Here is a 27966-nt window from a genome sequence, read left to right as displayed (position 1 = left end):
ATTCAGAAATTCTTTCTTTTTCTTTTTTTTTTTAAAGGCATGGTGTGGGAATGTAAAGAATTGCTAAATCTTTCTTCCATCAGCTAGAGGTACCTTGCCATGCTGAGAGCCTCCAATAAGGAACTCTCAGTTCCTTTGAGATTTTTGCAGTCAAAGGAAGACATCACCCTATTGCTTAAGTTGATAATTTTGTTTGTCTGAAAGCATGTATGAAAGAGGCTTGTGTTTCTGTATAAACCTGATTTAAACTCACACGAAAAGGGGCTTCTGAACTTACACAAATCATCCAGATTTCAATGTGACAAACCCAGACCTACTGGGATATGCCACAGTTAACTAAGCTGCCACCAACCATTCCCTATAAGAAGTCACACAGACCAGGGATGGATTTTTAACAAATAAAAGAATAAGGTTTATTTAAAACAACACACAGGGAAAATAAAATGATCAGGTGAATAAGATATAGTAACGTGGCTTAGTCTCATTCATACATGCACACAGTTTGGTTCACACAGAACACTTAACTTGAAGCACAGACCCTGAACCTATCAGTTCTGGCTAACCATACAGACACCTGAACCTATCAGGTTGGTACTGACTGACACACAGTAGTACCCTGTCTGACACACAGACTCCCACACCAGCTTCTTCTTCCCAGCTGCTGCTTCTTCTCTTCAGCGTCTCCACACACGCTCCACATATATATACAGTACAGCCCCTCCTCCTGATGTCCCGCCTTCCACTCCCCATAGGATGGAACTTTCCCTCCAAACCCATGACAGACAGGTAACATCAGTGCTGTATGTTACACCTCCCCTCTTTATAAGTTGTTTTGTAGGGGGAAAGCTAAAAGTGCTTTTCACCAAAAAACAACCTGGATAAAACACACAAAACAGTTATATAATAACATACCATACCATACTTACTTATACTTACATTCTAAGTTAACCATATCAATTACAATACATCAATTTACATTTATTCATACAAACCAAGTTCAAAAAACAGGTACATTTAACTTTTTGTCATCAATATATATACATAGTCCATGTTTCCTTCGCCGTCTTCAATCTTCAGGTCTTCTTGACAAGGCGTCAGCAACACAGTTCACTGACCCTCTGACCACCTTCACTTCAAAGTCATAGTCTTGCAGGTTTAAAGCCCACCTCATAAGTTTACTATTGTGGGTTTTCATTGTCTTTAACCATTGCAGTGGTGAATGGTCAGTGCACAGAATAAAATGTCTTCCCCAGATGTAAGGCTTGGCCTTCTGGATCGCGTAGACTATTGCCAGGCACTCCTTCTCCACGGTTGCCAAATGTCTCTCACCTTTCTGGAGTTTCCTACTCAGGTAGGACACTGGATGCTGGTCACCATTCTCATCCTCCTGGCAAAGAACTGCTCCTACCCCGCTGTTAGACGCATCGGTGTAGATGATGAACTCCCGGTCGAAGTCTGGAGCACGCAGCACTGGATAATTGATGAGCGCCTGCTTCAACCTCTGGAACGCCTCCTCACAGTCGCTGGTCCACGGGATGCGGTCATCAGCCTTCTTCCTCGTCAGATCGGTCAGCGGAGCCGCAATCTCGCTAAACCTCGGGATGAACTTTCTGTAGTAGCCCACCAACCCAAGAAATGATTTGACTTTTTTCTTGGTGTTGGGTCTAGGCCAATCACGAACTGCTTCTATCTTGGCCTCTAGGGGTTTGTTCACTCCTCCCCCTACTATGTGACCCAAGTATTTTATTTCTGGGCTACCCAGCTGCAGTTTGTTCTCTCTACAGGGCCTAGGCCAAAGCACTTCCTCCCCTGGGTTAAAGTGCCTCTCCCCGGCTTTCTGGTCATCCCAAGCTTTCTTTCTGACCTTTTGAGCTTGCAGGGTCTCTGCTGCCAGCTCTAGGTTTCTCTTTAGGTCATTCCTTAAAGAGTCTATGTATGTCACAACGTCTTGTGGGTCATCCTGGGTGATCTGCTCCCAATTTTGTTTGATCAAATCAAGGGGCCCTTTCACCCTTCTCCCAAATAAAAGTTCAAACGGACTGAACCCGGTACTGGCTTGTGGCACTGATCGATAAGCAAACAAAAGGGATTGCAGCTTCTGGTCCCAATTGTTTGGATTCTCTGCCAAGTAAGCCCTAATCATGCGCATTAGAGTCCCATTGAACTTCTCAGTTAACCCATTACTTTCAGGGTGATAGGCAGTGGTTTCCTTGTGCTTAATTCCACAGATTTGCCATAACCGTTTCATGAGCTTCGATGTGAACGATGCGCCCAAATCTGTGATTATTTCTGAGGCAAATCCCATCCTGGACATATACCCCACCAAGGCATCTGCCACTGTGTTAGTTTCAATGTTAGTCAAGGGTATGGCTTCAGGGTACCTCGTGGCATGGTCCACAATGGTGAGAATGAACCTGTTCCCCCTCTTTGTGGCCTTGGGCAAAGGTCCCACAATATCCACCCCTATACATTTGAACGGAGTGTCAATCACAGGCAAAGGGCACAACTTTGCTTTGGTCCTGTCGCGGCTATTCCCTTGCCTTTGACACACATCACATTGTTTACAGAACTCCCTGATCTGCCTCCCTATGTCAGGCCAGTAAAAATTCTGTGTGATTCTCTGCTGTGTTTTGTTCACCCCTAAGTGCGCAGCAAACATGTCAGAGTGCCCCCTTTGTAAGATCATGGGGCGATACTTTTCAGGTACCACTAGCTGACTTCTGATCCCATCTCCCCCTTTTGAGATATTCCTCAGGGTCTCTCTATACAAAATCCCCTTTTTCTCTAGAAATCTCACTGGGGTTTCAGGTGTTAGCTGGGCGTCAGTCACCTGTTCAAAACACTTTTGGAGAGTGGCGTCTGCCTTTTGCTCTTGGCCAAATCGGCTGTCTGTGGTTAAGGTTTCCACCACAGCTTCTGAACTCCCCTCTGCTTCCGTCTCTGGCTCATCATTACCCCCCTGAACTGTCCCCGCGGTGGCTTGTGAACGTGTAATCACTAGCACCCGTTTCACATGTTCAGCCAGGTCATTTCCCACGAGCACGGCTGCTGGCAGAGTCGATGAAATTGCTAGCCGCCAAACTCCCCTCCAGCCTTGAAAGTTCACAGGTACCTCCGCTACTGGCAGTGAGATCACCTGCCCCTCAATCCCTGCCACCTTCATGCTCTCATTTGGGATTATATATTCCCTAGGAATAATATCTGGATGGCACAGGGTCACCTGGGAACAAGTGTCCCGCAGCCCCCGATACTGATGGTCAAGTATTCCTACGTCCACCCCTGCTGTTTCAAACAACTGAGAATCTGTTCTCATGAGCAAGCATCGCTTGACCTCCACAAGAGGACCATTTTCCTCAGCCTGATCAGCAGATGTAACTGTTCCAGATTGAGTAGCCATGGCAACAGGCTCCCTCAGTGACAAGGAGCTTTGCTCTTTCTGGACACAGAACACAGCTTTTGGCTTGGTTCCACTCAAATCCTGAGGCACAATTCCTTTTAGCTGCTTTAATTTCTCACACTCTGAGATTAGATGGCCCTTTCCCTGACAGAAATAACATTTTCTGCTATATTTTGAGTCTTTCTCATCGTGTTTTGGTTTTCCCTCCAAAATCTGAGGTCTTGGTTTCATGTTTGAGGGCTTCCCTTCACCATGGGCCCCTCCCCCTTGCTGGCTTTTCCCTGGTCCCTGAGAGTACTTGCTGTAGGTTTCTTTAGGTTTCCCCATCGCTTTCCCCTCACCCAAGGGCTTTCTTATTTGGGAAATAAAATCTGCGATCTCGGCTGCTTCTGCCACAGATTTCGGTTTCCTTTCCCTCACCTGGAATTTCAGTTCCCCATGCAGGACTGAATAGAACTGTTCCAGCGCTATCAAGTCTTTGAGCTGCTGAAAGGTCTCTGTCCCCTCCTGAGATAGCCATTTCTCTAGCAGCCTCACCAATTGGGCCCCCACTTGGGTAAAAGTCTGCTCTGGTTTCTTGGTGATTGACCTGAATCTCTGCCTCAGCTGTTCCGCATTTATCCCATGTCTTGCAAACACCAGTTTTTTAAACTCTGCAAAATCTTTCATCAGTTCCTGTGGCATCTCTGAATAAACTTCAGCAAGGCTGCCACAGATTAAAGATCGCATGATGGTCATCTTCTCAGTTTCCCTTACTGAGAAGTCCACAAACGCTCTTTCCACTAGGGAAAAGAACACCTCAGGACAATCTCCCTTGTGGTACACAGGGAATTTCTTCAGGTCAGTTTTAGACAATTGGCCTCCCTCAGAATCCCTATTGTTATTATTGTTCTGATTCATCAGTTCCAATTTTCTTAACTCAAACGCCATCCTTTCTTTTTCCAGAGCAATTTTCTCTCTCTCCATTCTTTCTTCCCTCTCCATTCTCTGTCTCTCTAACCTTTCTTCTTTTTCCATTCTCTCTCTCTCTAATCTTTCCTCCATTTCCCTCACCCTCAGTTCATGCTGTTGGGCTAGGAGCAATTTTCTGAGTTCTGGGTTCTGCTCTCCTGTGCTGTCACCCTGCACTGAGCCAAATTCATCCTCAGAACCTTGGTCTACCTGGGGGTCTTTCACTTCACCCATTTCTGCCATTTGGCTTCGAGTCAAGGGCATAATCCCCCCCCCCAGAACAGGCTGCTTTCAAAAGTCAAGCCTCAAAATAAAGCTACCACTTTTTTTTCTTTTGCCTCAGAACCAGCTTTCTCTATAGATTGCTGCTGTCCTTCAGCACTAACTTGCAACAGTTGCGAGCCAGAGTCTACCCCCCTCTGCTGGGCCTCTCAGCAGACAAGCTAGCTCACTGCTATTTCACAGTTTTGCCTCAGCTTTTTTCCTGCCAAAAACAGGTTGCCTCAGAGCTCCCTAATCTAGCCCCCAATCTGAGGTTACACGTTCTTCTACTAGTGCACCTCCCCGTGAGGCACACCTAGAAGATTACCTACGCGCTCTCAGATTGTCCCTGACTAGACCCCCCTTGCTCTGGGCACACTTGCCAAGGCTTTGCTGGACCGCTGGACAACTGGACCAGTCGTATCCCACACGCTGGACACCAATCAATGTGACAAACCCAGACCTACTGGGATATGCCACAGTTAACTAAGCTGCCACCAACCATTCCCTATAAGAAGTCACACAGACCAGGGATGGATTTTTAACAAATAAAAGAATAAGGTTTATTTAAAACAACACACAGGGAAAATAAAATGATCAGGTGAATAAGATATAGTAACGTGGCTTAGTCTCATTCATACATGCACACAGTTTGGTTCACACAGAACACTTAACTTGAAGCACAGACCCTGAACCTATCAGTTCTGGCTAACCATACAGACACCTGAACCTATCAGGTTGGTACTGACTGACACACAGTAGTACCCTGTCTGACACACAGACTCCCACACCAGCTTTTTCTTCCCAGCTGCTGCTTCTTCTCTTCAGCGTCTCCACACACGCTCCACATATATATACAGTACAGCCCCTCCTCCTGATGTCCCGCCTTCCACTCCCCATAGGATGGAACTTTCCCTCCAAACCCATGACAGACAGGTAACATCAGTGCTGTATGTAACATCTCCATTTTCCACCACTTGTGCCCTGCACTGAACTTTCACCATCAGGAATTAATGTAACAATCAAGGTCTAATTTGTACCACAAAAAAGTACCTCATATCTCAGAAAAAGAATCAGATGGTGGTGATGGTGATGGAATTCTGTGTCACCTCTCATCTAGCTTGAGAGATGTGAGAGAATTTACAGTCCTTGCATCATCCAGGGACAACAGTTCTCCTCTAGGAATTTATATGACTATTGTACACAAAGTGTAGCCTTTTGCTGTCATTGATATGACTTATTCTACTTTTCTGGATTAGTAAGATCCCCTAAAAGAGGACCAGAAAGTTACAGGACTGACATCATTGTGATACACAGTTAATCAGATTTTTCAAGGTAGTGACATCATAGAAGACAAATGTGACCATGGCAGTGGGCCATGTTGAGTGGAACATGAGGCAAAAAACAGATTTAAAAAGAAAATAAACATCATTGAGCTTGGATTAGTAAAAGGCACACCATGCAAGAAATATAGACCAGTGAGCACCCTCAGACTGTGACAGGTTTGGGAGAAACCTGGAGGAATTGTTAAATACAGTTTTGTACTATGCAATAAGTATTTGTAAGGATCATTACTGAAGAAACAAGCAGAGCTAGAATTTATCCAGCTGAGTAAATTGTAACAGCTGGTGTCGTCGTATTGCTGTGCTGGAGTATCCTGGAAGAAGCCGTGTCTTCATGCTGTATATTGGAAGAAGAACTCTGACTACTGGACTGAGCATATGGTATTTGACTGCTGAACTAATTTACAAGGACTTTGACTCTGATTTATGCATTGAACTCTGTGGAAACTGCTGTGTATGACTTCGGGACTGGAAACAAGGACTAAGCTATACATGTATGTATATATCCTGTAAATAATACAACTATTCTGCTATCAACACTGCTTTATTGCTTGGCATCTTCATCTCTCAGGGAAGTTCTTTTGGTTAGTGCCACCTGGTGCATCCTGGTAATACTGCAACTCTGTGAATGGTTATGGGCCCAGGTATATGCCCAGGAAGCTACTAAAGAGATTGTTCACTTGAGAAAATCCAGAAGAAAGGAGCCAAGAAGTGTACAAGCAGAAGTAGTAAGTAAAAACAGCTTTGTCTACATTCTGAAAATGGCAAGTGAAATATTAATGTTAGGACTGAGTATTAAGAAGCTAAATGGAGAAAACTATTCCACTTGGCAGCAGAAAGTCCAACTACTTCTCCAAAAAGAATCATTGTGGAAATAGTTGAAAATCCACCAGCTGTGTCAAATGATGAAAGCAAGGTAAAGAATTGTAAAGCACTTGCATTAATTGGGTTGACTCTAGAAGACCGTCTCCTAATCCATCTTAGAGGCCAAACTTCTGCAAAGCAGGCATGGGAGGATCTAAGGGGACTCTTTGTAAGAGTCAGCATTGGAAGCCAAATCCAAATTGCAAGAAAGGTATTTCATACCAGATTACAAACTGTTGGGAGTATGTTACAACATTTAGAGCTAATGAAAACAATGCTCATGGACTTAAGAGAGAAAAATATAGTATTTACGGAGCTACAAGAAGCTTTCATAATTCTCTCTTCATTAGACAAAACATATGACCAATTTGTATCCAATTTAGAGGTTCTCCCACAAGCTGAACTGACAGTATTGAATGTAACCAGAAGGCTTATGGAGGAGGAACAGAAGAGAAAAGATAACTTGCAACTATGTGACTTGAAACCTTCTAATCATAGAAACAAGCCGAGTGAAATTGAGGAGGAGGAGGTCACAGCTGCAAATATTCAACCTGGGAGTCGATGCTTTGCCTGTGGTTCCAGACGACACCTGATTAAAAATTTAAGAAGAAAGAAAGAAAACAGCCATGACATGATATTAACTCATCACATCTGACAGAGACTATTTATAACACCAAACACTACAATGAAGAATGGATTCTTGACTTAGGGGCAATGGCAAACATGTGTAAGGATAAGAAGCTGATATTCAATTTTCAAGCAGTATTTAATCAACAAGTATTTTTGGCTGATGGTGTAAGTGCCAAAATTATAGGCAAAGGTAAAGTAAAATTACCGTGTTTAAAACAGCCAATTGATGTAATATATGTGCCAAAGCTAAAACATAATTTACTATCAGTTAGCTCTTTAGCTAAAGAAGGCTTTACTAGCACATTCTATAAGAGTAAATGTGTAATTGCTGGTGAAAATAATGAAAAGCTGACTTGCTATATTAGAAACAATCTATATAGGTTGAACAGTGTAAATGCTAATAATGTCTATGAAAATGTATGTCCACATAGGGCTTGTATTCACTTGTGGCATTTGAGATTAGGTCATGCTAACTATAAGACATTATGTAAGACTATAGAAAACTCAATTGGAGTAAATTTAAAGCAATGTGATAGGTACATAAACTGCCAAGATTGTCAATTAGCTAAAAGTAAATGTGCTCCTACTAAGAAACACAGTAATATACAAATTGACAACATTTTAGACTTAGTATCAATGGATTTAATAGGACCTAAACGTGCATCTTTAGGAGGAGCAAAGTATATCCTTTCTATCCAAGATCAGAAATCTAGATTTGGTTTCTGCTATTTAATGAATGGTAAAAGCTCAACACACATTGAATTTGAAAAATGGTTGAAGTTTGTGGAAAGGAAGACAGGCAGAAAAGTTAAGCAGATACAGACAGATAATGGAACTGAATTTACAAATGAGAAGTTCCAGTCAATTTTGAGAAAGCATGGGATTACTCATAGGAAATCTGCTCCTTACACTCCAACACAAAATGCATTCATAGAGAGAAGAGGTCAAACACTTCAAAACATGGCTGAGGCTATGATAAGAGGAAGTAAACTTTCAGAACGATATTGGGCAGAGGCTATTCTTTGTGCAAACTTTTATTTGAATATACTTTGGCACAGTGGCATAAATAATATTCTATATACTATCTGGACAGGGAGAAAACCAAATTTAAAATTTCTGCATGTATTTGGGTCACCTGCATGGGTACATATCCCTAAGGAGACTAGAAGAAAAGGTGATAGGAAGGCTAAGCTAATGTATTTCTTGGGTTACCAACAAAATAGAAAAGCATATAGATTTGGTTTACCCATCACAAACAAAGTAATAATTAGCAGCAGTGCCTCATTTAATAAACATGCTTATAATAAAGTATAATAAAGTATAATATAATTTATTGTCATTGTAAGTATATACACAGTATATCATACAACGAAATTCACAGACACCCAGAGACCAGACACATGCACACACATAACATTCCCCAAACACTCCCCACCCACTAGAAATCCCCACTAACAATACAAACATCTACACCTCAGGCCAAGTAACACAGTCCAACTGATTATTCACTACTGGTGGTCTTTAAGCTCATTATTAATTGCAATTATAGCTCTAGGATAAAAACTATTGAGAAAACGTGTGGTCCGAGTTTTAATTGTTCTATATCTTCTGCCAGACGGTAACAGTTCAAAAAAGTTATAAGCAGGATGGGAAGAGTCTCTCAGGATGCTGTGTGACTTCCTCAGACAGCGGGATGTGAAGATGTCATCCAGAGTTGGTAGCTGGAGCCCGATGATATTCTGGGCAATTTTAATGGTTCTCTGTAGAGCTTTTTTGTCCGCTACAGAGCTACTCCCAAACCATGCCAGAATGCCATAAGTTAGGACACTCTCAATGGTGCTACGGTAGTAGGACAGAAGCAAATGCTGTGATAAATTTAACTTCCCGAGCATTCTCAGGAAATACAGCCTCTTCTGTGCCTTCTTTATTAGCATGTTGGCATTTATAGTCCATGAGAGGTCCTCTGAGATGTAAGTGCCCAGAAATTTAAAACTACCAACTCTCTCCACTTCCTCACCGTTTATGTACAGTGGTAAATGTACATTTCTCTTCCTCCTAAAATCAATTATGAGTTCTTTAGTTTTTTTGATGTTAAGTGTGAGATGATTTTCTTTACACCATAGTATCAATCTTTGTACTTCCTTTCTATAAGCAGACTCATTGTTCTTATTTATGAGTCCCACCACTGTTGTATCATCCGCAAATTTAATAATTGCATTGGTGTTATATAGTGGGGTGCAATCATGTGTGTACAGGGAATAGAGGAAAGGACTTAGCACGCAGCCCTGGGGAGCTCCTGTACTTAGTACCAGGGTAGAAGAATGGTGGGATCCCATCCTTACTGACTGTGGCCTATCTGTCAGAAAATCCTTTATCCACATGCAGATCTCCTGAGGTAATCCCAGGTTGATCATTTTTAAAAACAACCTATTTGGTAGAATGGTGTTAAAAGCAGAGCTATAATCCACAAACAACAGCCTCGCATAAGTTCCCTGTTGTTCTAAGTGGCTCAATACAGTATGGAGTACGATGGACACAGCATCATCAGTAGATCTATTTCTCCTGTATGCAAATTGCCATGGATCCAAAGAAGGTGGAAGACTAGCCTTAATGTAATCCAGCACCAATCTCTCAAAACATTTCATAATAACAGATGTTAAAGCTACTGGTCTATAATCATTGAGAGATACCACAGCTGACTGCTTGGGGACTGGCACTATAATAGATGTCTTCAGGCAAGTGGGGACAGTACACTGCAACAAGGATAAATTGAAAATATCCGTAAAAACTCCAGCTAACTCTGCAGCACAGCCCCTAACAACTCGTCCCATGATTCCATCTGGTCCAGCTGCCTTTCGAATATTAATATTCTGGAAAGCGCGTCTCACATCTGAAATCTGCAGTACTAGTGGTTGTCTGTCGATGGTAGATTCTAGTGATGTATTATGGACAGTAGGTGCTGGAATAATGGTTGTTCCTGTTTCCACCTCAAAACGGCTGAAAAATTGATTTAACTGCTCAGCCAAAAAATCACTGCTGCTACACAGACTGTTTTTGTTACTCTGACCAGTGATTTGTCGTAGGCCGTGCCACACTCTGCGAGTGTCAGAACTTTCAAGGTGTTGTTCAATTCTCTGGCTGTACATAGCTTTGGCATCCCTAATGCCCCTTTTCAGTTTAGCTCTGGCCTCTCTATACTGTAGTTCATCACCAAAATGAAAAGCAGTATTTCTGGCTTTTAATAAAAGGCGCACTTCTCTATTTAGCCAAGGCTTGTTGTTAGAAAACACTCGTACTTGTCTTGTAGTAGCAATAACATCGATGCAGCTTTTGATATAAAACAGTACTGTTGAGGCATAAGTATCAACATTGTCCTCCTCAAACAGTGTCCAATCAGTGCTCCTAAAGCAATCTTGAAGTTGCTCAGTTGCATCCACTGGCCACACTTGTATTTCTCTAATTGATGGTCTGATTCTTTTAACAAGGGGTCTGTACGATGGAATCAAAAAAAGAGATATATGATCTGACTGTCCCAAGCTAGGCAATGGCTTCGTCTTATATCCTTGCATGATGTTACAATATACCTGATCCAAGGTATTTTCCCCTCTAGTGGGACAGTCCACATACTGATAAAAGTTAGGGAGGACGGTCTTTAAATTGGCTTGATTGAAATCACCTGCTACCACCAGCACTCCATCTGGGTAGGCCTGCTGCTGTTTGCTGATAGCAGTTAACAAACAACTCAAAGCTGTGGTTGTGTTAGCATCAGGAGGTATATATATTGCTGTTATTATAACAACATTAAACTCACGAGGCAGGTAAAAGGGGCGGCATTTCACTGCCAAATACTCCAAATCAGGAGAACAGTGAATGTCCATTATTTTAACATCTGTGCTCCAATTATCATTTGTGTAAACACAAACCCCTCCACCTCTGCTCTTCCCAGATTCAATAGACCTGTCTGCTCGATGTACTCTGCGTCCTTGTAGTTCAATTACCTCCCCTGGGATGGAAGAATCAAGCCATGTCTCTGTAAAGATCATAACGCAACAGTCTCGAATATTTTTCTGTAGGGAGATAGTAAGTTCCAACTCCTCAATCTTGTTGGGTAGAGATCTAACATTTGAGACAAAAAGACTTGGCAATGCAGGCTTGTGAGGATTTTTGCCTAACCTCACTCGTAGACCAGCCCTGCAACCTCTTTTCTGCTTGCGTTTTCTCCGTGTTCTTTTCTTCCTGACAGGGAGAGCAGGGGGAGTAACCCCCCGATATGCAGGCCGTCTTAAAAGCTCAGCTGGGATGTTGTAAGTTGAGACCCTCGATTCAAAGTTGCAACAGTCTCTGCCAATAGATAATAATTCTTGTCGACTGTAAGTTACTTGTGCCTGAGCACGTAGAGTCCATAATAAGGACCGATCTCTGGAATGCCTAGCCGCTGCAAATACTTGCGCCGCCATCTTGACCAAATTGGGACAAAATTAGTTTACCTGCAGAAACCATCATCCACACACCAGATATGCAGGAGAATAGGGAAAGTGATGATGAGGAAAACTCACAGCCAGAACAGGTGATCAAGAAAGAGACAGAACCTGTTGAACCACAGCCAAATAGTGAAATCCCTTCTACCTCAGAGGAGAGAGAAACTCCTGAGGAGGAGAGAGAATTGCCTAGGAGATCAGCCAGGGACCATAGACCTCCAGATAGATATCAACCAGAAACCTATTATTGTCTTAACATAACTTATGAAAATATTTGTAATATGCCAAAGATTGAGCAAGAAAAATGGAAAGAAGCATTAGATAAGGAGTTAAATTCTCTGAAGCAACTAAAAGTATTTGAGGAAATTGAGGAACCTGCTAACTGTAAAATTATAGGGTGCAGGTGGATATTTAAGAAGAAAGTTGATGCTGATGGTAATTTAAGATATAGAGCAAGGTTAGTTGCAAAAGGCTATTCTCAGACTTCAAATGATTACGATCAGGCATTTGCCCTGGCTTTAAGGCCAGAAACCTTGAGATTTTTGTTAACATATGCTGCCAAACACAACCTAGTCTCTAGGCATATAGATATAGAAACAGCTTACCTATATACTGATTTGCAACACACAATATATATGAAGATACCACCTAGCATTGAAAAAAAAAGGTAAATGTTGGCTATTGAAAAAGAGCTTATATGGATTGAGGCAGAGTGGATATGAATGGAATCAGCATTTATCTAAAACACTCAAAGATAATGGATTTGTACAAGGGAAAGCAGATCCATGTCTATTTATAAAAAGGGATGAACAAGCTATTATATTGGTATTTGTTAATGACATTGCCATATTTACAAAGGATGAGAAATCTGCAAATAATATAATCCAAATGCTAAAGAAAAACTATAATTTAAGGAACTTGGGTAAAATTAGCAACTACTTAGGAGTAGAAATAAAAAGATATGCAAAAGGATTCAAAATAGCTCAGAGAATTAAAATAATGAAGCTATTAAAGCAATACAACATAGAAAATTGCAAAAGTGCCATCACTCCAATGAATGTAGAATTTGAAAAAGAAAATGTAATAGGTCCTGAATGTGATATTGATTTGTATAGATCTCTGATAGGTAGTCTGTTGTACCTAAGTAGATGGTCAAGACCTGATGTATCGATAGCAGTAAATGTATTATCTAGAAATGTAAGTAAGCCAAATGAGAAACATTGGCAAGCTGCTAAGAGAGTATTAAGATATTTAAAAGAAACACAAAACAAACAGTTATATTTAGAACCAAAGGGAGAGTTGACTATAACAGCATACGCTGATGCCAATTATGGAAATGATATCATAACAAGAAGGTCTACATCAGGCATGACAGTTCATTTAGGCAAAAGTTTAGTAAATTGGAAAAAGCAAGAGAAAAGTTTATATCACTATCATCTGCTGAGTCAGAATATGCTGCACTATCAAAACTATGTACTGACCTTGTTTACCATAAACAATTAGCACAGGATCTAGGGATAGATTTACAAGATCCAATAGCAGTGTACGAGAATAACCAAGCTGTAATTCAGATGGCAACTTCTCCGAATATAAAAAACAGGTCTAAGCACACTGATATACGATATCAAAATGTAAAACAATTGAAAATGGAATGATTTAACTGATTTACTGTGAAACAGAAAAGAATATTGCAGACAGTTTAACTAAGGTACTGAGACCTACAAAACATGAAAGAGCTTGTAACATGTTGGGAATGAAATGAAATGAATATGCATGTGAATATTATGTAATGTGAAAAAACAATTTAAAGAATGTATATGTGTAAACAAAACTGAATTCAACAATTGGAGGAGATTGACAGGTTTGGGAGAAACCTGGGGGAATTGTTAAATACAGTTTTGTACTTTGCAATAAGTATTTGTAAGGATCATTACTAAAGAATCAAGCAAAGCTAGAATTTATCCAGCTGAGTAAATTGTAACAGCTGAGAGAGCAATCCCAGGATTGACTAACCCTGGGATAAAGCTAGCAGACCTAGCACACACACTCTGTGGTGTTGTGGGTTGGTGTCATCGTGGATTGCTGTCGTTGTGTTGCTGTGCTGGAGTATCCTGGAAGAAGCCGTGTCTTCATGCTGTATATTGGAAGAAGAACTCTGGCTACTGGACTGAACATATAGTATTTGACTGCTGAACTAATTTACAAGGACTTTGACTCTGATTTATGCATTGAACTCTGTGGAAACTGCTGTGTATGACTTCGGGACTGGAAACAAGGACTAAGCTGTACATGTATGTATATATCCTGTAAATAATACAACTATTCTGCTATCAACACTGCTTTATTGCTTGGTGTCTTCATCTCACAGGGAAGTTCTTTTGGTTAGCGTCACCTGGTGCATCCTGGTAATACCGCAACTCTGTGAGACTGTAAATTAGTTTTTAGGGAGTTGAGCAATCTTGTCCAGCACAGACTGAAAACTGTGAACTTGCCTTCAGTTTCACTGTGCAGCATCCATCACTTGAACCAGTAGTTCCAACTGTTTAAATCATTATTGCTATTTTATTATACTACTCAGTGCCTATGAAAATCAACATTCACAGAAACATTATTTCCCATTAATTCCTACATTGGGAGCAACTGAGAAAAAGACACTGGATCTTTTCAATGGAAGTTCTTAAATAAGTGTTTACCTGGCTATCCCCAGGTATCTCTTTAAACCTATCGTTTGCCGACTGTAGTGGCAAAATTTCTCTAGATACACAAAATCTATGGATGTTTAGGGTCACCTAATGCAGATGTTTGTCATGTAGCACAGAAGTTCCCAACCTTTTTAGCCCCGGCTGGGAAGTCGGGGCACCCTCTGCACTCATGCGCATGTGTGAAAGAGCACGCTTGTGTGCATGTACAAAGATGCAGGGGTTCTCAGTGCGTACATGCTCATGCACATGCACAAAGGGCAGCACAACACTTGTGCAGACACTCATGTGCATGCGCAAAGGGGTGGGGAGCACTCACGTGGGTGCAGGCACACATGCGCAGGTACAAATGTACTGTGCGGGGAGAGTGCATGCGAGAGGGGGGGAGATCTGTCTCTATAAGCTGGTAAATGGTAATGTTGGAAATTTTCAGTGACTGCAGTCAGCAGAAGAGGTAGTCATCTTTGTTGGGAAATAAGCTATTTGTCTCCTTTGATGCCAGCTCGTGTGGTATTGATAATTTTAATTATCTTTTCCCCATTTTTAATCACATGGTATCTCTTTTACTTTTACATTTAATTCCACTAATGTTGGAATAGCTAAAAATCCCAGCTTTTTACCTACAGTTGATTTTCAGTTACAATCAGAAGAGTAGAAGGATGAAAAGGGGAAGGATTTCTCAGTCATTTGGAAAAGGGAGAAATCCATATGACCATGTGGTTGGAAGGTCAGAAAGCAAAGAATTTCCATACATATCTGCTCTGATCAATGGTCAGAGAGGAAGAGAGAGAGAGAGAGAGACAGCAAACAAACAACCAGAAGCAAAGAAATGAAATGAGGAGTTTGAGGCTTGCCTCAAGTCTGGAAAAAGGGACTTTGCTAATTGGTTAGCAGTGGAAGACAGTCACCTTAATTTATGGAAAAACTTCCTTCTTCTCACTGGAACTCAGTGTTATGTTGAAGATAAGATTATGTTATTTTTTCCAACAAGATTTAATCCAATGGATGTTTGGGAAGTGCCACTCCCTTGTGTGAATGCCTCTTGCTTTGTTCCATGGTCATTTCTTTCTTTCTTTCTTTCTTTCTTTCTTTCTTTCTTTCTTTCTTTCTTTCTTTCTTTCTTTCTTTATTTATTTATTTATTTATTTATTTATTTATTTATTTATTTATTTATTTATTCGATTTATTACCCGCCCATCTGGTATATTCTACCACTCTCAAGTCATCTGAAGCATGCAGAAATGGCTCTGACTCAGCCCACATTCACAAATTTGTCTCAAGGCAGTGTGGTTCCCTAGTGTGCAAGGCGGCAGTCTGCAGGAGAAATTTTTGAGACAGTGGCATCTGCCAGGTTCTTACATGAAGTGCAGACTGGCTTACCTAAGTGAGTAAATTTACCTAAAAACAATGACCCTTGTCTTATCAGTCCTCAGACGAGTTTGTTAGAGAGATAATGCAACTGCATTTTAAGAGAATTGTTACTGTAACTCTGCCCCCAGAGATCTGTCTGGCTCCCTTGCTGGGTGTTTTTAAGAGCAAACTTATGACCTGGCTCTTTAAGCCACTAAATAAATAAATAATGATAGACAAAAATGCATAGGCAGAAATCAGTTTACATGCAGATGGTCTTAGATATATAACCTGAGGACACTTGGTAGTGTAAATGCTCTCTTAAGAGGTCGAAATTACACCTTGGCTTGTCTAAGTGCTCCAGCTGCATGACTTGTGAAATGTCATGGGATTTGCTCCACTTGTAAAACGGGTGAATTCAAAGTATGTTTTACTGACCTTATGACACAACGTCTGATTCAAATCAATCCACCCCTTTTGTGTTGGCTTTTTTCTCTCTGCCTCTAGTGGGGCTTCTGCTTTTTCAAGCCAGAATGATCTGAACTGGCTTTTCTCTCATGTGGTGAGCTGTCATGCATTCTTGTAAAGATGGAGGCATGGATGAAGGTGGTGTTTCAGTAACGTAGGCAGTTCGGACATGATGCCCAGAACTGAGGAACCAGCCTCCATCATATAATCTTTATTTCTCTATTGCAGTGGTTCCCAACCTTGGATTCCCAGATTTCCTTGGGCTACAGCTCCCAGAAATCCTGGCCAGCACAGGGCAGATGAAATATCTTGGGAGGATTCAGACTACAGCTCATTTGCTGCAATGACCTGTCCCCCCCCTTTTTTTGGTTCTGCCATATGTACACTAATTGTTTCGTTGGTTGATTTTGAATTCAGGGTGCATTCTTGTATTATTGAGTCCCCCTCTTTCTTATTTTCTTTCTGATACAGGTGCCATTCATGGACCTTCACTTGTCAAGCTCAATGTGAGGTTTGCAAACCTCTGTTATGACCTCTCTCTTATCCAGTTGTTTGTCCTTACCCCAGGCATCATCACATCATTGGAAGGGATTCTTGTCAACAAACTTCAGATGAAGACAGTGTTTGTGTAAACAGAAGCATCTACCCAATTGATTTTCATGTGGCTGTCATGGCTCAAGTGATGACATCTTGTTAAACCCTATAAATATCCAACCACAATAGGCCATTATCATGTGGAAGCACTAATGTATACAAATGATGCCATCACCTGAGTGTTGTTGATCTGAGAACTACTTAGCCCATCCCTCAGCTGCTTGTATGGGAGGTACTGGGAAGTGTAAACTGGAACTTTAAATTGAGTTGTTGCTAAACATAACATTTTGCTCTATTTCCAGGAATTTGCACAGAGATGTAACACTGAGGATATGAACACAGGTGATAATATACTCAATGGTAAATTAATACAAAATAGCTACTTCATACGCTGGTATATTTACCATCTCATGGCTTTTCTGAATTTTAGATCAGATACTAAAGTATGGTGAATTTTTTCTCTGGAGCTGTTAAGATAGTTACCATTTTGTTTGGTTTCTTTGTTTTCCAATCTTATGTTCATGTTGTCCTTTTTCCTCACAGACGTGTCTTTTTTATAAAATTTTTTAAAAGCCTGTACATACAAAGACATAAATCATCACTTTCAGAGAATGAAAAAGCATCATTTCCCCCCTCCTCACTTATGAGATGGCTGGATCTTTTCTCTCAGGCTTGACAAAAACATTTGCATTTGAAAGAATAATTTTTGAGCAAATTTCACAGCTGAAATGTGATCGCTGCTTCATTTTTTTGCATGGGCGTCTAAAAATTAGACACACTAAATGGCTTAATGAGCAAGCCCTTCTGTGCTTGCTCTGGGTGTATCTTTTGTTACACAAGGACATTGGCTTTGCACTGAGATGCTTTATGCAGATTAAAAAATCTGCTCACACGCACACACACATACACTTCATTGTGTCATTCTCATGCTAGAGGTGGAAAATATCACAAAGTTTGTTCAACTCATGACAGTTTGCCTTGCCTCTTTCATTGGAAGTGTGCTCTCTCCTTTAGCACACCTCCCCAACTCAGACCACGTGACCCCACTGGTGGTTGGAAAGACACACCTACCCCAAAAGTTAAAGAGAACAAAACATACAATAGATTCTGCACGTTTTTACAGACAAAAAGTCCAAATGGAGTAGGAGAAAATCTTTCCCTTTTGCAAAGATGATGTGGAGAGAATGCAGCAAGTTTTTATCACAACAAGGAGTGTCACACTCTTGAATTGCCTACTGGGAAAACTAAATCAACACATTTCCTTAGTTAAAACATCTCAGCAAAAGGGCTAAATCAATGAAATTGCAGGAATGGTCTGGAAGCTGCCAACACTGGGAAAATGTTTTCTCCCCAGAGCTTGAAATCAATTTCCCCCCTCCATGTACAGCGTTAACAAAGAACCATTTATACTGAAACCTCCAGTGAAGGCCTTTAATTTGATTTTCAGTTTTGCCACATGAAGGCACAAAGCTTTCTATATACTTCAAGCTGACCAGCTATATAATTTAGATGTAGATCTCATGAACTCCAAATGGCTTTCAAGATTGATCAGATCAAATCGTGTCACTTTTCTCGTTATAAACACCAGGTGTTCACACATACACACCTTATTCCAACATCCAGATCATGCAAGTAAAAATGCAGCTGGAGAAACAAGCTGAGAATAGGTATTGCTTGTTTGTTTGTTTGTTTGTTTGTTTGTTTGTTTGTTTGTTTGTTTGTTTGTTTGTTTGTTTGTTTGTTCCATTTGTACCCCGCCTATCTGGTCAATTGTGTCCACTCTAGGCGGCTTACAACACAAAATACAAAATACAAGAACCATATAAAAAAGGAATTTTTACACAATTAAAAATTCGATAAGATGGAAAGCAAACAAAATAAATCATAATAGAGAAAGCAAGGGAAAGAGTCAGAAATTAACTGGGGGGAAGGCCTGCCTAAACATCCACATTTTTAGTTGGTTTTTAAAAATATCCAGCGAGGGAGCCTCACGAATCTCCAGAGGCAGATTGTTCCAGAGGCGAGGAGCCACCGCCAAGAAAGCCCGGTTTCTTGTTTTTTTTTCCTTCCAAGCCTCCCTCAGCATCAGGCTCCTCAGCCTCACCTCCTGAGTCATGCAAGTGACATGGGTAGATCTTGGTGGGAGTAGGCGTTCCATCAAATATCGAGGCCCTAAACCGTTTAGGGCTTTATACGTAAGCATCAAGACTTTGAAGTCAATGCGGAACCAAATGGGCAGCCAATGCAGCACTGCCAAAATAGGAGAAATGTGGTGGTATTTTCTCGCTCCACTAAGGAGTCTGGCCGCCGCATTCTGCACCACTTGGAGTTTCTGATGCTTCCCTCAGCCTTTTTCCTCTGCCTTCATCTCTTCATCACATGAAGAAATGCTGTGGAAATCAGAGAAATGAGTGATAAGAAGGCCTGTGTAAGTAGACTTCAATCCATGAACATTTACAGAAAACAGGAAGTTAGTATTATAATGGAGAGAGCAGAGTTTATTTATCAACTATAAGTCATTAAAATACGTTAAAATAAAATAAAAGCAGCAGGTGAGATAATTAATTAAAAAGCAAATACAATAAGACATAAATAGGAATCAAAAAGACAAATGTACAGGAAACAAGCGAGCTCGGATGTTAATTGTAGCCAAGGCAAAGTTTGCCACGTTTAAGGTGGTATTGGCGTTGATGTCAGCCAGGAGCCAACAGACCTGGGCGAGATTAGGTCTGTCTTGGATGGAAGTCAGAGAACTTGCCAAAAACCTTGATCTAGGGGAGTGGTAATGTGGACATCTCAAAAGGTAGTGAGTGATGTCTTCGACTTCTCCCAGGTGGCAAGGACAAATTCTTAGATGATAGGGCAGATTCTCGTGTCTGCCCTCTAACACTCTTGAAGGCATACATTGAAAACGTAGAGCGGTGAAGGCCTTGCGAAGGGCGAATGTAGTTATCCAGGTCAAATAATTTTCCATGACAAAGGTTGACTTATAGAGTGGGAGTGAAGAGGAATAAGGCGAGCTAGAGATGGTGCAGAGGTCACTTCTGATATGAAAAAGGCGAATTGTGTCCTTGAGACTAGCTTTCACACATTTGAGCGGAAGAGCGGTTAAAGAATCTAAGTCGATGCCATAGGAGTCAGTTATTTGTTTCACAGCACTCACCCAGGATTTAAGAGAGGGGTTGGCCAGTTGTTCTCTGAAGCAGATCTTAGGTAAACTGGTATCATTCATTTGGGACAGTTTATGCCAGTACCGGACTAGTGCTAAATGGCAGGTGGCAGCTACAGAGATAAGGCCTACTTCTGCCCTAAGTAAGGAGGCTGGAGTACTCCGCGGGACACACAAGATGGAACAAATGAAGGTGTTCTGTGCGGCGTCTAGGGTCGAAATGTTTGTGTATCCCCAGATTTTGGCCCCAAAGGTCATTTGGGGAATCAGTTTTTTGGCAAAAATTTCAGTAGCGGGGGGAACCAAGTTGCCTCCTTTAGACCTAGTAAAGTGTAGGAGGGCTTGGATGGCATGGGCGGCTTTGAGCCTTGCTGAGTCCAGGTGTTTTGACCAGGAAAGATGAGGGCCAAAAATAATACCCAAGTAACGAAAAGCTGACACTTGCTCGATTGGGAAGTCCCCAAGCCTCCAGGTATGTTTTCTGCGATGGTTCCCAAAGGTCATCACTTTGGTTTTTGCGTGATTTATTGTTAGTTTTTCATGGCTGCAGTAGGTACTTAATTTGGCCAGTAGTCTGCGTAGCCCAACCGGGGTGAGTGAAAAAAGAGCAATGTCATCGGCATATAATAATATTGGAAGTTTTATGTCCCCAATTGTCGGCGGAAAGAAATCGAGACCTTGGAGCTCAGGTACAATGTTGTTTATGTAAAAGTTGAAAAGAAACGGAGCCAGTAAGCAACCTTGGCGGACCCCCTTTTCGGTAGTAATTTCCTCTGAAAGCATACCATGTGGGCCGAGTCTAACTCTGAGATTGGTGTTTGTGTGAAGCTTTATAAGAAGAAGGAGGAGTCTTTTGTCAATATTGGTTTCTGCAAGTTTCTGCCATAGACGGGATCTATTTATTGTATCAAAGGCCGAGGATAGGTCGACAAAGGCAGCATACAATTTTTTCCTCCCCGCCTGGGTGTATTTACGGACCAAATGGTGGATAACAAAGGAATGATCCAGCGTTGATTTCCCTTTTTGAAAGCCAGCCTGTTCTTTAGCGATAACAGAATTCTCTGATGCCCATTTCTCCAGCTTAAGGAGCAGGAACTTCGTGTATAGTTTGGAAACCACACAAAGAAGACTTATGGGACGGTAGTTTTTTGGGTCCAATTTGGATCCTTTTTTGTGAATGGGGGAGACAATACTGTCTAACCACACCGGGGGAAATTCACCTGAGTGGTTAATGAAGGAGAACACTTTGGATAAAACATCAGACCACCAGTCTGGGTTACATTTGAAGAGTTCACCTGGCAGCATGTCAGGTCCAGGGGCTTTGTTGTTAGCAATGGCAGTAATAAGTTCATTTAGTTCTTCCTTAGAAACTGGGTCCCATTCAGGTAGCAGGTGAAGTGAGGGGACATTCAGCTCGAGTAAGTGAGTGAGCGAGTTGGTATCATCCTTTTCCTGGTAAATGGCGGAAAAGTGCTGGTGCCATTGGGAAGAAGAAATCTGATGGTCCAAGGGCTCAAATGAAGACTTCATACCTCTGTTGACCAAGGCCCAGAATTTGGCAGGTTCCTTGTGTAAGGCGGCCGAGGATAAGGCCTGCCATGACTTTTTAGTGTGTTCGTCTTTCTTCCTTCTGAGCAGGATTTTGTAGTCCCTCCTCAATCGAGTGAAGGCATAATAGTTAGCAGTAGAACCCCACTTGCGGAGTCTTCTGAGGGCTGTTAAAAGTACGCGCTTCTGGATTAGACAGTCTTTGTCAAACCAGCCGCCTGCTGAAGAAGAGTCATATTTAGGGGGTTTAGAGGAGACAAGGAGAGGCTTAATTGCTGCTGTAATTTCATTAAAGGTATCCAAGGGGTTTGAAGTATCGGAAACAGAATCTCTTAAGGCGAGCATATTAGGAGAATCAAGTAGAAGTAGAACCTGGTTTTGAATTTTCTCATTCCATGGAAGCCTTCTTAGGCAGTAGGGTGGGGTGGGAACACGTTGTTTATTAGTTATTGGGTTGTGGCCTGGAGGTAAGCAAAGAGTCAAAGAAATTGGCATGTGGTCGCTTTCGGGTCTGCATAGGACTTTAAAAGATCGAAAATAGGTCGAGAAGGGGAAAGAAAGAAGCATGAAATCTATCACACTGTTGCCCCTTGGACCGTGAAATGTAAATGAGGAGGCATCCAAGTCAGTGGTTGATCCATTACAAATAAATAAATGAAATTTAAAAATCAGGCTGAAAAGGGCTCTACCCGCAGGATTCACAACCAGATCAGGAGATACTCTATTAGGGAGAAATAGAAGATCTTCAGACGACAGGCCCAGAGAGTTTCCGATATTGGTGTTGTTCGGTCCCAATCTGGCATTCATATCGCCGGCAATCAGTATTCTAGTGTCCGGATATTTCTCATACAAAATTAACAGGGCTTGATTTAATTCCAGGAACATTGGCGATCCTAGACGAAGAGGATCCGAAGGAGGACAGTATATATTAAGCAGGAGAAATTTAAAAGAAGATGTGTGTGTTACACATGAGACCATGAGATTTGAACTGTTGGAGATATCTAAGACCTCGTATTTGTGGAATTTATTGTTTGAGATCAAAGTAGCCAGGCCCCCCCTGGCACGTCCATTAGCTGAAACTTTAGTAGCTGGGTTAGTGAGAGAGGTGTAGCCAGGGAGAGAAGGGAGTGTGGGTTTGATTGACCATGTCTCTTGGAAGAGGATGACATCAAAACTAGAGCAAAATTTGATGAAGTCAGAATCCAAAGGTTTTGAGGTCCATCCTGCTATATTCCAGGAGACGATAGAGATCACCTCTCGAGAGGCTTGAGAGGAAGAGAGAGTAAGTTTAGGAACAGGTGGTTCAATGTCAATAGTCAAAGATTTATTAAGAGTTTGTAGAGCCGGGGTGAGGGTTAAATTGGTCTTGATGTGAGAAGAGTCCGAAGTGGAGAGCTCATACGGGAAGCTAGTAAAGTCTGACAGATTAGGCTTGGTGCAGGAAACGGGGATGGTTAATATTTCTTCTAGGCTAAGGGGAAAAGTTGGGTTGTTAAGGAATGTGTTTAATACTTCCATAGGGGGTCATAAAGGGACCGATACTGTTGGAGGTAGGGTGGAGATAGATTCTGTTGGGGATAGGGGGGAAAGGACTGTTTCTGGGTTTAAGTTACACACCGGATCACGGCGTAGATGGATCGCCTTAGTGTCCGGGTTGGCATTTACTGTCGAGGACCCTGCCTCTAGTTCGTTCTTGGCCAGAGTAGTCGGGAATAACAAGTTGGTAAGACTATCAAAATGTGGGTCGTGGCAAAAAAATAGACCCTGGTCTTAAAGCTTTTGGGTTGGGTGCAGGAGAATCAGGCCAGAGGCCAGAGTCAGAGATCCGGTGGTACGTATCTGTCTGTTGGAGCAGCCTAGGAGACAGCGGTCTCACTGAATTTTCCTCAGAATTGTGTACCAGGTTTGCTTCCAGTAACTTGCTGTTAAGGGCAGGCGGGAATGTTTCGGCAGTAGCTGTGACACTGGCCTTGGGGCAAGGGGTCTTATGTGATGCTGATGGAGAGTTCGGTGTTTTCACAAGTGAGAAGCACTTTGAAGGGGGTGAGGAACCTTCTAGACCTGGGTAAGAACAGTCCGTATCAAGGTTAGTAAGTAAATCGTTGGAAGGTCTCTGGTTAGGTTCTAAGTGTTCTCCCACTTTATCCAGAGCACTAGCTTCACTGCAGAACAGGGTGGGCTTCGCTTTGTTTGATTGATTGTTAGGTTGATGACCCAAGGAAAAGGGGGAGCAAGTGAGTGGCTGTGGGCCCTTGTGATTGACTCTGGAAAATTTTGTTTTAAATATCCTTATAGAGGCTGCTTGCTTGAACACTCTTTGAATGGAAATATCGTAAAGTCCTAAATGAGCTCTGAGTTTTAGTAACCTGTTGGGTATTTGGTCAGAGCTAAAAGACAGAAAAATTCTTTTACGTTGGGCCCAAGTTGGAAGAAAAAAGAAATTTTTTAGGGCCTTGGGGCTTAAGGCAAGGCCCAGCAGCTGTTCTAGTGAGTTATTAACTCTTCGCTTGCTGGACCATAATGAGGCATCCCGGCAAGGGAAATGAAGCACAATATTTGAAGGAGATAATGACAGCTGAAATTTCTCAGGTTTGTCTGCTGAGAGTAAATTATTACCCACTTTGTTGTCCACAGCATGAGGGGGGGTGGCGAACTTCTCAGTAGCAGCTTGCCTTTTACACCAATTAGCAAGTTGGGAGATGTTTTGAGATACTGCTTGTACCTGACTTCCGATCTCACCCAGCCTTTCAAGGATCAGGAGCAGGGTACGAGCAGATATCATACATGTGTCTCTCATCTGCTGAGTAAGAATCTTCTGTGGAGAACTTGCTTCCAACCAGGGCTGCTCCCGCTCTGAGTCAAATTCCAACATAGAGCCGGTAGGTCCCCCTTCCCTTCCCAGTTCCTCCCTGGTTTCAGAGTCCGGGGGGAAGCGACCAGGTTCATCTACAGCATGGAATGGTGGAGAAGGGGGGGGGCTTGGCACTTACATCCTTGGCATCTTTAGCGTTCGGCGAGGCCGTAGAAAGGTAGGGGGTTATCTGTGGATGAGAAGGCTGTTGTTTTTTTCCTCCTTTCTTTTTCTTCTTCACAACATTGGCCTCCCCCTTGTTGGGGCTGGTTCGCTGCCTTTTCTTCGCTTTAGCTGAATGCATGTTTGCGTTGGAGGAAGGCAGGGAGGTTGGAGTCAGGCCAGCCAGATAAGGAAGCACAGTATCAGACGAACTTTCCTTTGCTTTGTTGTAAGTGTAAGTGTCCGGTGAAGTGTCTGTTTAGCAAAGCTTGCAGGGAAACTTTGCCGCAGCTCAGCTCAGCCCAAGAAGCAGTCAAAAGAAAACATAGTTTGAAGCCAGTAGATGGAAAATAGAGATTTAAAAGCCGGAGCTGATAGCGTGGGCGTCTGCTATGGTCGCCATCTTTCCTCCTCCCAGGAAGTTAGTATTATATGGGTTTGTTCTGAAAGATGTCCAAATCAGTAAAAAAAAGAAGCATGGAATCTGGTTTTGAGAGTACTAGCTGGTTGCCCCAGGGCCTCAATTTTGTTTGACTGACTGTCCTGAAAAATCTCTGAAACAGTACATGTTAAAAACATGAAATCTTACATGGATATGACTGATTATGTGGCTTAAATATGAGGAAACCTTATTTAAATGTTGCCTCTCAAACATCTGTAAAAAGAGCCAATCAGTAACAAATGAACCAACATTTGAATTTGGGTGCAACATTGCATGGATGTGTATGATTTTGTAATGGAATTCTTCCAAAACAACCCTGAAGTAATGCTGAAGGCATGACAATAAGTCATGCATATGTGAAGGCCCTTCTGTATTTACGAACTGTTAGCATTTGCCAATACTCTGTCATTGTATTTGCTAAAGAATATGAATTTTTGGTGGCACATAAATTATGTTGATGTTCAATATTAGAGATGGGCATGAACCGCCGATTCAGTGGTTCGTGCTGGTTTGTTTATTGGTTGAACAGGTGTTCAATGCTTTGAAGCCTCACCTCCTCTAGCAGGTGCCCATTCAGAGGCAGTAACCCAGCTTCCCTGCCCTACCCCCTTTATGTGCTTTATTTGAGTGGGCACCTGCAAGGCTGCAAAGTGATGAACACCTATTTGACGGATAAATGAACCAGCTCATCTGGATATCATACAAGTGCTGCTGTAGTAAATTTCTCACCCTGCCATAAACAATGGCCATTGCATGGTGAGGTGGCAGTCCAAAAGTATGTAGTTTGGATTTAATATCTTTCAGCTATTTGCGCTCACATGTTCCTGCATGACAAAACAAATCAGACCAGAAGGCGCTAATTGCAGCCACAGCCAAAAGCCAGGGCTACATGGAAACTGAAGAAAGACTACCTTCCACCCTGAAAAAAAAAATATGGAGTACAGAATGGTATGGCAAATATTTGCCAGAGAAACTTAGATTGTAAGATTTCTTGTGATTTTAAGTTTTTATTGTGCAGCAACTGAGCTAACTATTTCATTCTGGAGAATTTCAGAACTGATGGTGTAAAATTGACAATTAGTGTGTGTGTGTGGGGGGGGAGCATGCCTTTAGAATTTTCTGCTGTGTGTGGCTCTTTCTATGATATATTATTGTTGACCTGTTCATGTCCCTAAGGCTTGAAAAATCATGTCTAAGTACAGTATTTTTCTGTGTATAAGACGCCCCCATGTATAAGACGCCCATCACTTTTATAACCCAAAATTAAGAAATCTAAGTGGGGCTTAGCAAGTGGAGAGGAAAGCAGGGATCAAAGCCCCGCAGGATCACTTTGATCACTGCTTTCCCCTCCATTTGTTTTTGTTCTCTACTCATCTTACTTCCGTATCTAAGATGACCCTCAATTTTTAGTCTACAGATTTTAAATAAAAGTATAGTCCTACACACAGAAAAATACGGTATTTTAAAACTCTGAATTTTTCAGCTGGATCTGAAACCCTCATTTCTCTTCAGAATGTACACAGTAAATCTTTTTGCCTTTTACTAATGATTTCCATGGAGAGAAACAATTAGGACTAGAAATGGGCACAGATCAGAAAAGCATGGTGATTCATTTTGATTCATCAAGGTTGAGGAATCATGAATAACAAATTTACATTTTTCCCCTGACAAATCATTTGCCATTTTTGCCTTCAAAACCCATAAAATGTCAAGCACCCAGAGACACCAAAATCATAAAGAAACTTCCCTTGACTCTGTTCTACAATCCCTCCACGTTCAGTGAAGATTAGGTTTCAGACGTCCAAGTTGTACACCCAGAAAGTAGGTCCCCCCCAGGAAAGTGCCCTTTAGCAGCTGGCTAGAGGAAACCCAATCTTCACCAAACTTGGAGAAATTGTAGAGAAGAGTCAGAGGAAACCTCTCTGCAATTTTAGTATCTCTAGATGCCTGGGGAGGCTGTTTTATAGTCCTATGAATTAGCAGATAAAAATTACTAAAAATCCATTGATTCGTATTTAACAGAGGCATATGGATCAACAAATAAGCAATTTTTGACAAATTTTGCAATTCATTTTTCAATGTGTGCCCATCTATAATGAGGACATATTATTTGGCACACCTTAGAGAGCTACTGTCAGTCCAAACAAAAAGACATATAGTGTGAGGTGATACAATGTGTGATCATATTATTCTATGCAGAAGAGCTTCTATAGGAAGTGAATTTTGATACAATTTCTAGATGCACTGCAAATGCCTTCTTTTGCTCAAATGGGAGACTCCTATGTTCAACATTGCTTCTAAAAACGTAAATGTAACTGTAACCCTGCTTTGGCTCAGGTAGAAGATTATTTGCATGTACCAATGAGAGCTGTTGGGAGGCGGAGCCAGAGAAACTAGAAAGGAGGGTGAGTCAGAGTCTGGGGAGTTCAGTATGGTCAGGGTTTTGAGGGAAAAGAGTTTGGGGTTTGAGGCAGAGAGAGTGTTTAAGGAGTGATTAGTCAGAGTGTAACCTGTATTGATTAAGATAGAAGAGGTTAAAGTAAAATACTGAAGCTTTGTGTAACTTTAAGAATGTGCTTAAGAACTATTCCTAAAACAACTTGTAATCAATAAACTTGTTTCTGTTTAAAAGTTCAGTACTAAATGGACCTCAATCTTTCATAGGAAATATAGGTTGATAAAGAGATCAGCTGGTGGCAGCATGTTAAAGGGTGTGTTGGGATACTCGGGTGAGCTCTTTGTTTGGTGAAACAAGCAGG

General features: G+C 41.7%; 1 protein-coding gene across 1 annotated transcript; it reads right to left on the bottom strand.

The window, feature by feature from the left end:
* Positions 1-386: 386 nt before the first annotated feature.
* LOC144588463 (uncharacterized) lies at positions 387-5574 on the bottom strand. Its single transcript, XM_078391393.1, has 2 exons — positions 4398-5574; positions 387-4364 (listed from the first exon to the last, which is right to left on the bottom strand). Exons 1-2 carry the CDS (start codon positions 4610-4612, stop codon positions 1067-1069), a joined length of 3513 nt encoding a protein of 1170 aa, XP_078247519.1. The 5' UTR covers positions 4613-5574; the 3' UTR covers positions 387-1066.
* Positions 5575-27966: the final 22392 nt, after the last annotated feature.

This window comes from Pogona vitticeps, chromosome 3 (assembly GCF_051106095.1).
Source record: "Pogona vitticeps strain Pit_001003342236 chromosome 3, PviZW2.1, whole genome shotgun sequence".
In the NCBI taxonomy this organism is placed as follows: Eukaryota; Metazoa; Chordata; class Lepidosauria; order Squamata; family Agamidae; genus Pogona; species Pogona vitticeps.
Note: the sequence above shows the minus strand (reverse complement) of the source record. Positions and strands in the feature narration are given on the sequence as shown.